The sequence below is a fragment of the Megascapheus bottae genome, chromosome 14 (genome assembly GCF_031878675.1).
Source record: "Megascapheus bottae isolate mThoBot1 chromosome 14, mThoBot2.hap1, whole genome shotgun sequence".
Lineage (NCBI taxonomy): Eukaryota > Metazoa > Chordata > Mammalia > Rodentia > Geomyidae > Megascapheus > Megascapheus bottae.
In genome coordinates this window covers 1587539-1600631 of record NC_143522.1, presented here as the reverse complement: position 1 = coordinate 1600631, position 13093 = coordinate 1587539, and the positions used below count along the sequence as shown (strand labels likewise).

The 13093-nt window shown below is 46.2% G+C and overlaps 1 protein-coding gene across 1 annotated transcript; it reads left to right on the top strand.

Annotated features, from left to right (window-relative positions):
• The first annotated feature begins 2284 nt into the window (after nt 1-2284).
• Nucleotides 2285-9454, top strand: Gpr135 (G protein-coupled receptor 135). Its single transcript, XM_090345371.1, has 2 exons — nt 2285-3863; nt 9425-9454. Exon 1 carries the CDS (start codon nt 2285-2287, stop codon nt 3854-3856), a length of 1572 nt encoding a protein of 523 aa, XP_090201497.1. The 3' UTR covers nt 3857-3863; nt 9425-9454.
• The last annotated feature ends 3639 nt before the right edge of the window (nt 9455-13093 follow it).

Here is a 13093-nt window from a genome sequence, read left to right as displayed (position 1 = left end):
TATAAATTAAAACATTAAAATATTCTCTTTTATCATGTGAATTCAGTAGACTCTTTTGTAGAAAAGTTACAGTATACAAAATAATTAACACTATGCAAAATAATTATTAGATATATACATATATACACATATATAGAGATAGATAGGTAATTACATATATAGATATATATCTCTCTATATATATATAGATAGATAGATATGTAGGTGTCTGGGTGTGCTGGTCCTGGGCTTGAATTCAGGGCCTGGGCACTGTCGCTGAGCTTCTTTTGCCCAAGGTTAGCAATCTACCACTTTAGCCACAGTACTACCTCTGGCTTTTCTGAATAGTTTATTAGAGATAAGAGTCTCCCAGACTTTCTTACTTGGACAGACTTCAAACCATGATCCTCATATCTCAGCTTTCTTGAGTAGCTAGGGTTACAGGAATGAGCTACTGGCACATGGCATATATTTTTAACACCACATAAACCCTGTTAAACATTTATGTTTCCCTGATATTGTAAGTCTCTTGGGACTAGGATTCATATTTCTTGTTTCCTAAAACTAAACATATTGCTAGAAGCTTATGTTTACTAAATAAATGGATCTATAGTTATTTTATTTTTTGTTGTTATTTTGAATGACTTAGCTGGGGATGATTTTTCCCTAAAGGGGAATCTGGCAATTTCTGAGACAATTTTTAGTTGTCACAATTGGGAGAGGTGTTCCTGAGTGGCATAGATGAGTAAAGTTCCCACACAATTATCTGTTCCAAAATGTCAACAGTGTTGAGGTTGAGAAAGCTGGTCTTACTTTACACCACCTTAAGGGCACTTTCCTTTGTAAGATGTTTCACTTCACTGAAGTAGGCAGTCAAAGCACTAATCAAAACATTGTGGGCCTACAAGTGTGCTAGTCATTCTTTAGTGTATCTCTGTGCATCAGCATCTGCTGGAGGGCTTCACACAGCACCCATCAAGAGTCTGGGTAGCTCCCCAAAAGGCCACATTTGCTCAATCTGTGTAGGGCCTGCGAATTTGCATTCCTCCATGTTCCTAGCCATGCTGATGCTGTTGGCCCACTGTCCGATTTCCCTAGGCAGCCACACCTTTCCTGGTCCTGCACCTCCATGCTGGGTATTTGTGGTTGGGATGAATGCCTGGCTAGCAGCACCTTAGACTCAACACAAGCCACAATCCTGAGATCAGAGAGAAGACTGCAGCAGGGCAAGCAAGGAACCAAAATCTATTCCTCCGGTCTTCCTGCATTAGCCAGTTTGGTCTTGAGGTCTGGGCTCTTGAAAACAAAATGCTCTCTTACCTCCAAGTCCACATGCTAGCTTTACAAAACACCTGTTTCAGAATCTGACAGGCCTAGATTTAGAGGTCTACTCCCAGGAATGGTGCGAGCAGCCAGGGAGTCTACCGTTTCACGGGGCTTCTCAAATTGTGGTTCTTGGCCCAGCACTTGTCACCCTCACTCATGTAAATTCTTGGACAGTGCACCTGATCTACGTCATCTGAAACGGTGACTGGGGCCTGGTCGCCGGTAGCACAACATGCCGTCTGCGCTTTGCACTTGCACAAGTTGGGCAGAGACTGGCTCTAATCATTCTGCCTTTCAAGTTTACCATCTCACAGTGCATTTCACTTCGGGTTCTAGATTCCTTTCCTACCAGCAAACGCCAAGATCACCAACGGGAAGTAAGTAAGCAAAGTCTCCCCGCTGAGGCCATCCAGCAGGCCATCTGTTCCCAGCCGGATAGGAAGACTGCACCGTGGTGTCTGCCTGCCCTCTGCGTGCTGGGGGTCTCATTCTTTCGGCTGGGCTTAAGAAGGGCGAATTGGCTGCCACTCGCTGGCCCCAAACGATCTCTGACCAAGAAACTTTGGGTCGGGCTGGCGGCGGGAGCAGGTGTGTGTGTGTGTGTGTGTGTGTGTGTGTGTAGGGGTGTCATGGGCTGTCTTTTCTGGGGTACAGGACGGGCGTGCAGGGGTGTGTGTGTGTGTGTGTGTGTGTGTGTGTGGAGGGGTGTCATGGGCTGTCTTTTCTGGGGTACAGGACGGGCGTCCCGCCCCGCGTTTCCTGCGTAAACACGCGGTTCCCTCGGCAACGCCTGGAACCCACGTCAAAGGATCGGCCGGGTCCCGGGCGACCTCCACCCCTGGGGCCCAGCAGAGCCTGACTCGCCGCCGCCGTCTCCAGCGCCGCCGCCGCGGGCGTCCCCCCGAGCCTCGTCTCCGGCCCAGCCGCCTCCCCTTCCCGAGTGCGGGGATGAGCAGACCCGCGGCCGCCGCGGGGCCCCATGGAGGAGCAGCCGCCGCCGGCCCGCCCACCAGTGAGCATGGCCTGGCAGCGCAGCCCGCACGCCGGCGCCGCCTCGGAGGCCGGATCTCCCGGCGGGGCCTCCTCCTCCTCCTCCTCCCCCGCGGCCTCGTTGGCCGCGCTCTCCTTCAGCACCGTGGCGACCGCGGCGGCCGCGGCGCTGGGGAACCAGAGCGACGGGAACGGGGGTGGCGGCGCTGCGGCCGCGGGCGGCGGCCTGGGTGGGCCGGGGGCGGCGGGGGGCGGCGGGGGCCCACGGGCGGCGGCGGCGGCGGGGACGGCGAGGCCGGCGCCCGGCCCGGAGGCCGCGCCGTTGCTGTCGCACGGGGCGGCGGTGGCGGCCCAGGCGTTGGTCCTGCTGCTCATCTTCCTGTTGTCTAGCCTGGGCAACTGTGCGGTGATGGGCGTGATCGTGAAGCACCGGCAGCTCCGCACCGTCACCAACGCCTTCATCCTGTCCCTGTCCCTGTCGGATCTGCTCACCGCCTGGCTCTGCCTGCCCGCCGCCTTCCTGGACCTCTTCACGCCGCCGGGGGGCGCGGCGCCCTCGGCCGCCGCCTCGGCTTCCAGCGCCGCCTCTGCCGCCGCCGCCTCCGCGGGGCCCTGGCGCGGCTTCTGCGCCGCCAGCCGCTTCTTCAGCTCGTGCTTCGGCATCGTGTCCACCTTCAGCGTGGCCCTCATCTCGCTCGACCGCTACTGCGCCATTGTGCGGCCGCCGCGGGACAAGATCGGCCGCCGCCGCGCGCTGCAGCTGCTGGCGGGAGCCTGGCTGGCGGCCCTGGGCTTCTCCCTGCCCTGGGAGCTGATCGGGGCTCCCGGGGACCCTCCCGGGGCGCAGAGCTTCCACGGCTGTCTGTACCGGACCTCCCCGGACCCCGCGCGGCTGGGTGCGGCCTACAGCGTGGGGCTGGTGGTGGCCTGCTACCTGCTGCCCTTCCTGCTCATGTGCTTCTGCCACTACCACATCTGCAAGACGGTGCGCCTGTCCGGCGTGCGCGTGCGGCCCGTGACCACCTACGCGCGCGTGCTGCGCTTCTTCAGCGAGGTGCGCACCGCCACCACCGTGCTCATCATGATCGTCTTCGTCGTAGGCTGCTGGGGTCCTTACTGTTTCCTGGTGCTGCTGGCCGCCACCCGGCAGGCCCAGGCCGCGCAGGCGCCCTCCGTCCTCCACGTCGTGGCTGTCTGGCTGACCTGGGCCAATGGAGCCATCAACCCCGTCATCTATGCCATCCGCAACCCCAACATCTCCATGCTCCTAGGGCGCAACCGTGAAGAGGGATACCGGACTAGGAACGTGGATGCTTTCCTACCCGGCCAGGGCCCCGAGCTGCAGCGCAGAAACCGCAATCGCCTTCGAAACCGCTATGCCAAGAAGCTGGGGGCTTGTGGCTGGATCTCCTCCTCCAACCCCACCAGAGGGGCGGGCGGGGACGTGGCCATGTGGGCCCGCAAAAACCCCGTCCTGCTTTTCTGTCGGGAGGGACCGCCTGAGCCTGCCATGGCGTTGACCAAACAGCCGAAACTCCACGCCGGGGATACGAGCCTCTAGGAAAAGGGTTAGTTCGCCAGGCCCAGTTCCCATCCCCTTCCCGTCATGATAAATCGTGCATTTCATAAATGTTTAAAGCTAAAGACACTAAGGGGGAAGGTTACCCTTCTCCCCAGACAGCAAAAAGGACATCGTCCCCTTCCTCAAAAGTGCCAAAAGGAAGCAAATCGCAAAAATTAAAACAATCTTAAGCCACACCACGTAGGCATTGTGAAATGTGCCAAAAACGAGAGAGAGAGACGAAAGTAAAATTCACATTTACTGAAATGTTCATCTCATAGGGATCACTGTGAAACAAACAAAAATCATTGGAAGCAATCTTGTTCAAATGCCTAGAGTTTGTGGAGTGAATGGAAACACTCAAAGCTGCTCGGAAGGCCCTCTAAATTACCAGCATTCAAAAAAACAAACACAAATCCACTTAAGATTCTAGAACTCCAACCTCTGCTACATGCTTTGGGTGCCGTTGGTTTGGGAGCAGAGCCCTGCCATCTCGATGGGACGTTCTAAATGCAGATTCTATTTAAAAATCATTCTAGGGTTCGTGAAAGGTAGTTTATTGCTAGATAAAATCCAATCATCCGAAGGGAAAGGAGAAATATGAAGGCAAAGAAATGGGGCTTTTTTTGAAGGTATTACGCAATTGCACATAAAAATGTCACCACCACTCCTGTGCACTTTCCAGATCATTGGCTTTGACTTGCAGGCGCTGCTCTTACTCAAACTGTCGATTTCTTGTTCAAGAGCTTTTAGGATATCACTCCAAAATGCTTTCACAAATTAAAAAATTCCTTTCCGATTTGTTTCTCTTTTTCTTTCTCTCTTCCTTTCCCTTTCTCCCTCACTTCCCCCCTCTCCCTCCCCTTCTTTCTGTCTTTTTCTTCTTTCTTGTGTGTGCCTGTGCCAGTCCTGGGTACAGTCGCTTCATGCTGTCCCTTAACTTTTTTATTCAAGGCTGGAGCTCTATCACATGAGCAACAACTTCATTTCTGGCCTTTGGCTGGTTAAGTTTTGGAGATAAGTATATCTCATATTTTCCTGCCTGGGCTGGCAGGAAAAGTCTGGTCAAACCATGACCCTCAGAAGTCAGCTTGCTGAGAAGTTAGGATGACAAGTTTGAGCTTCAGATGCACTTTCACAGTGTAAGCCTTTGTCTTTTGAAGTAAATCCAACTTTTTATGCAGGCAAAACCGTAATTTGAAGCTACGTCAATATAGTGAATAATATGTATATAACTGATTCATATATATACATATATGTGTATATACCCATGTATATATATATGTATATGTGTGTATGAATTCTGTAAAATACAAGGTTGGCTTTCCAACATGGCTTTCAACTAACTAATGGTGATGCCAAAGGGGAAATCTGGAAGCAGTGTGGAGAAGCAAATGCATTCTTAGAATAGTCATAGTGCTCTTTAAGATGATTGTGCTTCTTATATTTGAAAGTTTGAATATTTTTTAAATAGCTGATTTTTGCTTTTAGGGATGTAACTTGTCTAAAATATTACAATCATCACTAGAAAGGGAAAAATAGGCCTTGGACTATAGGACAGGGTGTTAAAAACAGGCATCAGGTTGGAGAGGTACCTCAAATAAACTGAAAATACCTTCAGAAACATGCAAAAACATAGATTATCTTTTACAATTGTTCAAAAGCACAATTCAGAAATTGTGTGTATAAAATTTCTCCCGGACACTACACAATCATTTGCTAAGAATTTTCTGTTCTGTTTTCTTCCTCTCTTTTCCTCCCTTCCCATGTCTCCCCCCCCCCCCCCCCGCCCGCCAATGCCACTACTTTTATTTTAGGTCAGTAATACTTCACAGCCTTAAGCATTTTACAGTATAAGCATTTCACAACAGAAAAGACATCAGCTCTCAGATGAAGATTTCAATGTGAAATAACATTTTCTCTTGTAAAGTATTTAAAAATGTTTATCAGTATTTAAGTCTTTGTGTTACAGGTGGGATTGTATCATTATTTTGTAATTAAAGATGGAAATACATGATTCCTGTCTTGGACAAAGAATGTTTTACTTTTCCTGCTTCTTCCAGTATTACCATGATCAGAAGTGGCTGGTTAAAGTATCTGTGTATGTTTTGTTACATTCAGTGTTGTACAATATAGATGAGGGAGAATCTTGAAAGCAATAAAGAAACTCAATAAGAGAAATGGCTGGGACCAGGAGTTTGGCCTAGTGGTGGAGTGCTTGCCTAGCATGCACGAAGACCAGGGTTCGATTCCTCCGTGGCACATACATAGAAAAAAAGCCAGGAGTGGTGCTGTGACTCAAGTAATAGAGCTCTAGCCTTGAGAAAGCACAAGAACACTGCTCAGGCCCTGAGTTCAAGCCCTGGGACTAGCAGAGGGCAGGGGGAGAGAAATGGCTGATTTCTTATCAGAAAAAATAGAAACCTCAAAGTAGTAGGATCACATATTCAATATGCTGAGGGGAAAATGCATGGAGAATCCTGTATTCAAGATCCACCAAAGACAACTCGTGTCTTTTAACAGATATACACTGAAAGACTCTTGTCTTCACCCATCCTCCTTACCATATTCTTGCCTCATTTTTGCTTTTGCTAATACAAAGCCACTCTCATAATATTTTTCCTTTTGCATACAGAAGTTAGGAAACTATAAACTGATATATACTTCGATTAGCTATATGACATACCAGGTGTTTTAAGTCCTGGTTTTTACTTTCAACGTACAGTCTTTGTGTTGGAACCTAAGGTTCCACTCTCACTGTACTATAAATCCAGCACCATCCTGCAGTGTATTTCTATGTGTCTCTTCATCTCTTGATCCTATAGTAGTTACTCTCTCCAAGGTCTCCCAGAGATTTCTTTCCTATCCATGTGTAACCCATAAATCTCCCTCAGAGATTTATGGTGACCCCCTTGAAAAGTTCTGTTTCTATCCATCACAACTCCTTCACTTCTGTTTCCAGTCCACAAATTCCAGTCACTGCAGTGCTGTTCAGTAGCCTATGAATATTAGCCATTGCAGCTGTCTTGAGTGCTATTCTCTGTCCTTTCAGCAGGAGAAGACTACCACCCAGGGTTAAGGTCTGAAAAATACAGTAATTCTCTACTGCAGGACTGAGTTCTTTCTCTGGGATCCATAAAGTCCTGGGAAAAAATTCAGTTAAGTTAAAGGCAAGCCTTATCTTTATATTTGTATGTGCATTGCAATAGTTCCCTCTCTCGGGTATGTTTTTTTTTCATTCAATACTCTGTTTAACACTTACACATGTGAAGGAATAGATGGCACTCTTACTATACCATTACTCCACAGTCCTGACCCCTCCTCAGCTGAGCCTCCCTCTATTGGTTAAGAAAGCAAGAACACCAGATTCTAATATTTGTTACCATGTTCATTCTCGAAGTGGAACTTGCTTACACGAGAGGCTAGTCCCTGTCTTCCAATGTACTGTGGTTTGTTGAATAACCTTTCCTCTTTTAACCAGGAGACTACCCTCTGGTTAACAGCAGAGAGCTCTGCTTGATCAAGAAAACATATTCGGGGGCTGGGAGCGTGGCCTAGTGGTAGAGTGCTTGCCTAGCATGCACCAAGACCTGGGTTGTATTCCTCCGTACCACATACATAGAAAAAAGTTGAAGGTGGTGCTGTGGTGCATGTGGTAGATCTCTAGCCTTGAGAAAAGCCCAAGGACAGTGCTCAGGCTCTGAGTTCAAGCTCCAGGACTGGCAGGAAGAAGAAGAAGGAGAAGAAGAAGGAGTAGGAGGAGGAGGAGGAGAAGGAGGAGGAGGAGGAGGTGGAGGAGGAGGAGGAGGAGGAGGAGGAGGAAGGAGGGCAAAGGAGGAAGAGGAAGAAGGAGAAGGAGGGTGAGAGGGAGGAGGAGGGGGAGAGAGAGGAGGAAGGAGGGAGGAGGAGGAAGAAGATGAAGGATAAGGAGGGGAGGGGAGGGGGAGGAGGAAGGAAGGAGGAGGAGGAAGAGGAAAGAGAAGGAGGGGGAGGGGAAGGAGGGAGGAGGAGGTAAAGGAAGAAGGAGGAGGAGGAAGGAGAAGAAGGAGGAAGAGGAAGAGGAGGAGCAGGAGGAGGAGGAGGAGGAGGACAACACATTCATCTCCCTCAATGTCACGTGTTTAGGAATTCCACTGCTTAAGGCAGTTTTAATGAAAGAACAAGTCAACTTGTTATCTTCCCCAAAGAACAATCAAGTAGAATGAGTTTTTTATAGAAATCATAATTTTACTTGTGTAAAGATGACAAGCCACATGAGAGATACCACCTGGTATTGTCACAAAGCTCCTGGTAGCCATTTGATCTCCTGCTCATTCTGGATGCCAGTCAAGAACATATTTTCTTGATAGCATACTACATAGCCTCGTAGTTTGAAGAGTAAGAAGTTAATATTACCAGTGACTTGAAAGCCTGAAATACTGCTAATTCCCCACAAGGGGGCTCTATTATCAAGTACAATTTTCAAAAATGTAAACTGGTCGACCATTTTAAAAAGGAATGCATCATGTTGTATTAAGCTTTCAAACATCATGAAATGATTTAACATGCTTATTAATAACAATTTCGTTATACAAAGCTAAGACACAAGAAATCATATGTTAAATGTATAAGTAATATAAATGAAGCTGAGCACCCAAAACAGGAATATCTTTTTTTTTGTGAAGGGAAGGAAGGTAGATAGTAGGTAATTATAAAAAGAAATTTTCTATGTTTCCTTATTACATTTCATGCAAGAGTCTTAATATGCATTCAGCTTTGACTTTCCAAGGCAAACAAGTAAAATTACCTTGAACTGATTTCTTAATCTGATTTAACAACTAATCCATAGTCCATTAGCAGTGTTTTATTATGATTCTTTAAAATTAAATCTGTGGCTATTTCTTATACTTTATAACATCTTTAAGTATTGATTTTTAAAAATTCTAAAGAAGCCAGGCACAGTGGCTCACACCTGTAATCTTAGCTACTCAGGATGCTGAGATCTGAGGATCGTGGTTCAAAGCCAGCCCAGGCACTAAAGACTGTGAGACTCTTCTCTCCAATTAACCACTAGAGAGACTCTTATCTCCAGTTAATCACCAGAAAATCATAAGTGGTACTGTGGCTCCAAGGGTAGGGTGGTAGCCTTGAGCTGAAGAGCTCAGGGACAATGCCCAGACCCACATATATTTATACAGGAAAATGACTAAATACATACACACAAAAAAATATTAGTCATGATCTCTTTTCAGCTAGGTACCAATGGCTCAGATCTAAGATCTGAGACCTGGGATTCAAAGGCAGATTGAGCAAGAGAGCCCCTGAGACTCATATCTCCAATGAACCAGCAAAGGGATAGAAGTGGAGCCATGGCTCAAGGACTAGAGCACAGCCTTGAGTAGAAAAGGCCAAGTGAGAACATGAGAGTCTCCAAATTGAAGCTACAGTTCTGAAAGATCCCTTCTCAGGGGTCATGTTAAAACTAGCCTTTCCCTTTTTTCCTCTTTGAGGAAATCTACTTGGAGTAAATATGACACGAGCCCTTTCAATGTTTAATTAACCTAGTGTTTTCAATCTCTTGTTTCACAGCATGGCAGGTGTGAAGGAAACGTGTCAAGACAATTGAGAATCAAAGCGTATTTCTCACATTTCAAAAATAAACTTGGCTTTGCAACTTGAGAGCGCTGGTTTTATAGGAGGTCTTTCTTTTAAAGAGTAGCACTTTTGGATACACTCAGTATTCGTTGAGTGACTCCATTGGGCCTTTTTCACATATTTCCTGTCCATGGCTCTGGTGGAGGTAAAAGGAGTAGGTAGAAGGCTGGGAGGCCAAGGAAGAGGAGGAGGAGGAGGAGGAGGAGGAGGAGGAGGAGGAGGAGGAGGTGGGGGAGGGATGAAGTGAAATGAAAGGAGAGTCCTGTCTGCAAGCTCACACAGGATAATTCCCAGTACCAGCCTTGGCTTCATCAACCTCTCTGTTGCTGGATGAATCTCTTTTGCCACTGCATGTGTGTGTAGCAGCAATACTACATTTGGACTATAAATGTGAAATGGGTCTCCTGTGACAGCTTCTTAAGTGATTTCTGGGGACCTAGGCAACTAGCCCCTGAGTGTCTACTTACACTTAGGAAAGAGCAAGACTATGCTTAGTCCTACTAATAGCGAAGACCCAGGGCCCAGGCAGCCTAAGGCTAGTGTGAATGAACAAACAGAGCAGCTGGGGTCCCCCGAGTATCTGAGGAGCCTTGTTTCCTCACCCCAACTCTCCTGCCAGCACATTACCCATCCTGTTTTGGTGGTACTGGAGATTGAAATCAGGATCTCAAATGCTCTACCAGCTTCAGCATACCAGGTTATTTGCTCGTAGTCTCTCAGAAAGAGCCTCTTGCTTTTCCTTGGGCCACCCTCCACTTATGACCCAGCACATCTTCCTAACAGCTCAAGTCACAGGCATGCACCATCCTACCCAGGCAGACCTATTATTTCAATGCGATTTCGTTCAGCTTTGCCTTGATTTGCCTTTGCTGGCGTAGAGGCCCAACCTCAACTCTTCAGACTTGGGAAGCGGAAGTTAGGCTTAAGCAGATGTGGATCATGCAACTCACAGATCAGTGACGGGAAAGCGTGGGTTCTCTCAGCACTCGTTCAGGGGAATGTTTTCAGTTGTAGATTTCTTTTTTTTTATTCCATGAGCCCCTGCTCCTTAAAATAGGTTAATAGCCTATAAAATATTACATGAAGTCATACAAGCTCAGTTTCCTCAAGTTAGCAAAAGGCATAGCGAAGGAGAAACAGAAAACACAAACACATGTAAATCTATTGTCTTTTGTGCTGCAGAATATTTGCTAAAGAATGTCTCCTGAAAAATACAGTGGCTTCATTTGGGCTGTACAGACCAGTGAGGAGGGGAGAGCAAATGGAAAGAGTGGAGGAGAATAAACGTAGTTGAAGTACTTTACCTGCATGTATGAAAATAAAAGTAAAACATTGAAATTGTAATCCTCAAATGTTCAAACTGCAATCCTCAAATCTGAGTAATTAGAATTATAGGCATGAGGCACTAATACCTAGCATGACCTGGCTTTTAACTCACTTATAACCCTTTTACTTTAACCTCTTAAGAGCTGGGATTATAGGTATGTGTCACCATGACCATCTGACTAAGCTTCTGTGTGCCACTTTCACACTAGTGGAAAGCAATAAAATGGACAGACGCTCTGTCTTGTGAACACTAGTTAAATACAATAGATCAGGTTGCCACAAATTCTTTTTCTTTTTCTTTTTCTTTTTGTCATCATTGTCATCTGTCCTGGGGCTTGATCTCTGGGCTTGGGAATTGTTCCTGAGCTCCTCAGCTCAAGGCTAGTGCTCTATCACTTGAGCCACAGGAACATTCCTGGTTTTCTGGTGATTAATTGGAGATAAGAGTCTCATGGACTTTTGGTGCCTGGGCTGGTTTTGAACCTTGATCCTCACATCTCAGTCTAGCTACGATTATAAGTGTGAGCCACCAGCGCCCAGCTACAAATTCTTAATTTCTATTGTTACACTATTTATCTCCATAAACCTAATGGAGTAGAAATGAACAACTCTATACCATGAGAATATACGACGGAATCAAAAATATTTTCAAATTTAACTTTTCTTGTTCTTTCATTATCAAGACAATGTTTTTGCATTACTTCATGTCTGCATATTTTAAAAGAACTGATAAAAAATACTGGTTCATTTCCATGTAGTTTGAGCAGCCTATTTGCAAAAAAAAGAATTCCTGAAAAATACATAAGGGAAAATAGTAAAAGTCAAGAGCCGACTTTGCTTTAGACGAGTAATTAAGTAATTAGACAAAAGCAATCTGAAAGTAAACATAAACTATTGGGGTTGACATAAAGTGAATAACCTAGCCATAGAAAAAAAAGAAAGAAAGAAAATAAAAAAAGAAAATATTCTTGTGTACTAAAGTACCTAAAGTCAGTTACAGAGGTGGGCCCAAGTCTATGTTGTCAAATAATTTTTTTTTTTTTTGCCAGTCCTGGGCTTGAGCTCAGGGCCTGAGCACTGTCCTTGGATTTTCTCAAGGCTAGAGCTCTACCACTTGAGCCTCAGCACCACTTCCGGCTTTTTTCTATGTATGTGGTACCGAGGAATCGAACCCGGGTCCTCATGCATGCTAGGCAAGCACCTTAACCACTAGGCCAAACTCCCGGCCCGTCAAATAATTTTTAAATGGTTTCCAGATTGATTCAGCCTCTTCTGGGTCAAATAGGCTAATTAACACTGTGTATTAATAATTTACTTTTTTTTCTTGCCAGTCCTGGGACTTGAACTCAGGGCCTGGGCACTGAATGCTAGGCAAGAACTCTACCATGAAGCCACACTCCCAGCCCCAATAAGTTACTTTTAAATGATCAGAATGTAAATGTTGTCATCAAAGTGTGACAACCAGGAAGGCATGGACAAAGGCCCTAGGTCTCCACCTTAAAATGTGCTTTTCTAGCTGGGTATTTGTGACTCATGACTATAATCCTAGTTACTCAGAAAGCTGATATCTGAGGATCATGGTTCAAATCAGTGAGACTCTTCTCTCCAATTAATCATCAAAAAGCTAGAAGTGGATCTGTGGCTCACACAGGCTAGCACTAGCCTTGGGCAAAAGTAGGCCCTGAGTTCAAGCTCCAGAACAAGCCCAACAAACAAACAAGCTTTTCTGATTAATAAAATTAGAACTTAAGCATTGGAGGAAAGATTATGGTCAACTGCATATTCGGGTAACATATCTTCCAGAAAAGGAGGCACTCCTCTCAAACACACGCTCCACTTTCAGAACTTCTCAGCATTTCTTTAAAGTTGTGTGTTGCTATGCTGATGGTCAAAGCTGTTCTTTAAAAAATGTGGCCTAAAACAAATGTCAGTTTGTTTAGTGCACACTGAGCCATGCATGGTCCTGTGAGACAACCCAAGGAAAGCCCAGGTGGACTGAGTATAGCGTTTTGACTTCCCAGATTCCAGAACTTTACTGAACTTTCAGACTTCATTTCTGCCATTTGTTCTGTGACAGGCCCTGGGGTAGCTCTTACTATGCTCCTGTTCACAGAAAAAGAATAAGCAAGCATTGTGGCCCTGAGGAGAGCCCGGTGAGCATCGGGCAGACATGACCCAAGGATGAGGGAATTCAAAATGGACCGTAGAGAAGGAGGTGTTGACTATGATGAATGGCTGTTCTGAGGTCACCTGCAAAAGTGGAGACTGTACTTCCTT

Bases quoted from the DNA above. Each gene is read 5' to 3' on its own strand.
- Gpr135 (XM_090345371.1), top strand. From the start codon at position 2,285: ATGGAGGAGCAGCCGCCGCCGGCCCGCCCACCAGTGAGCATGGCCTGG.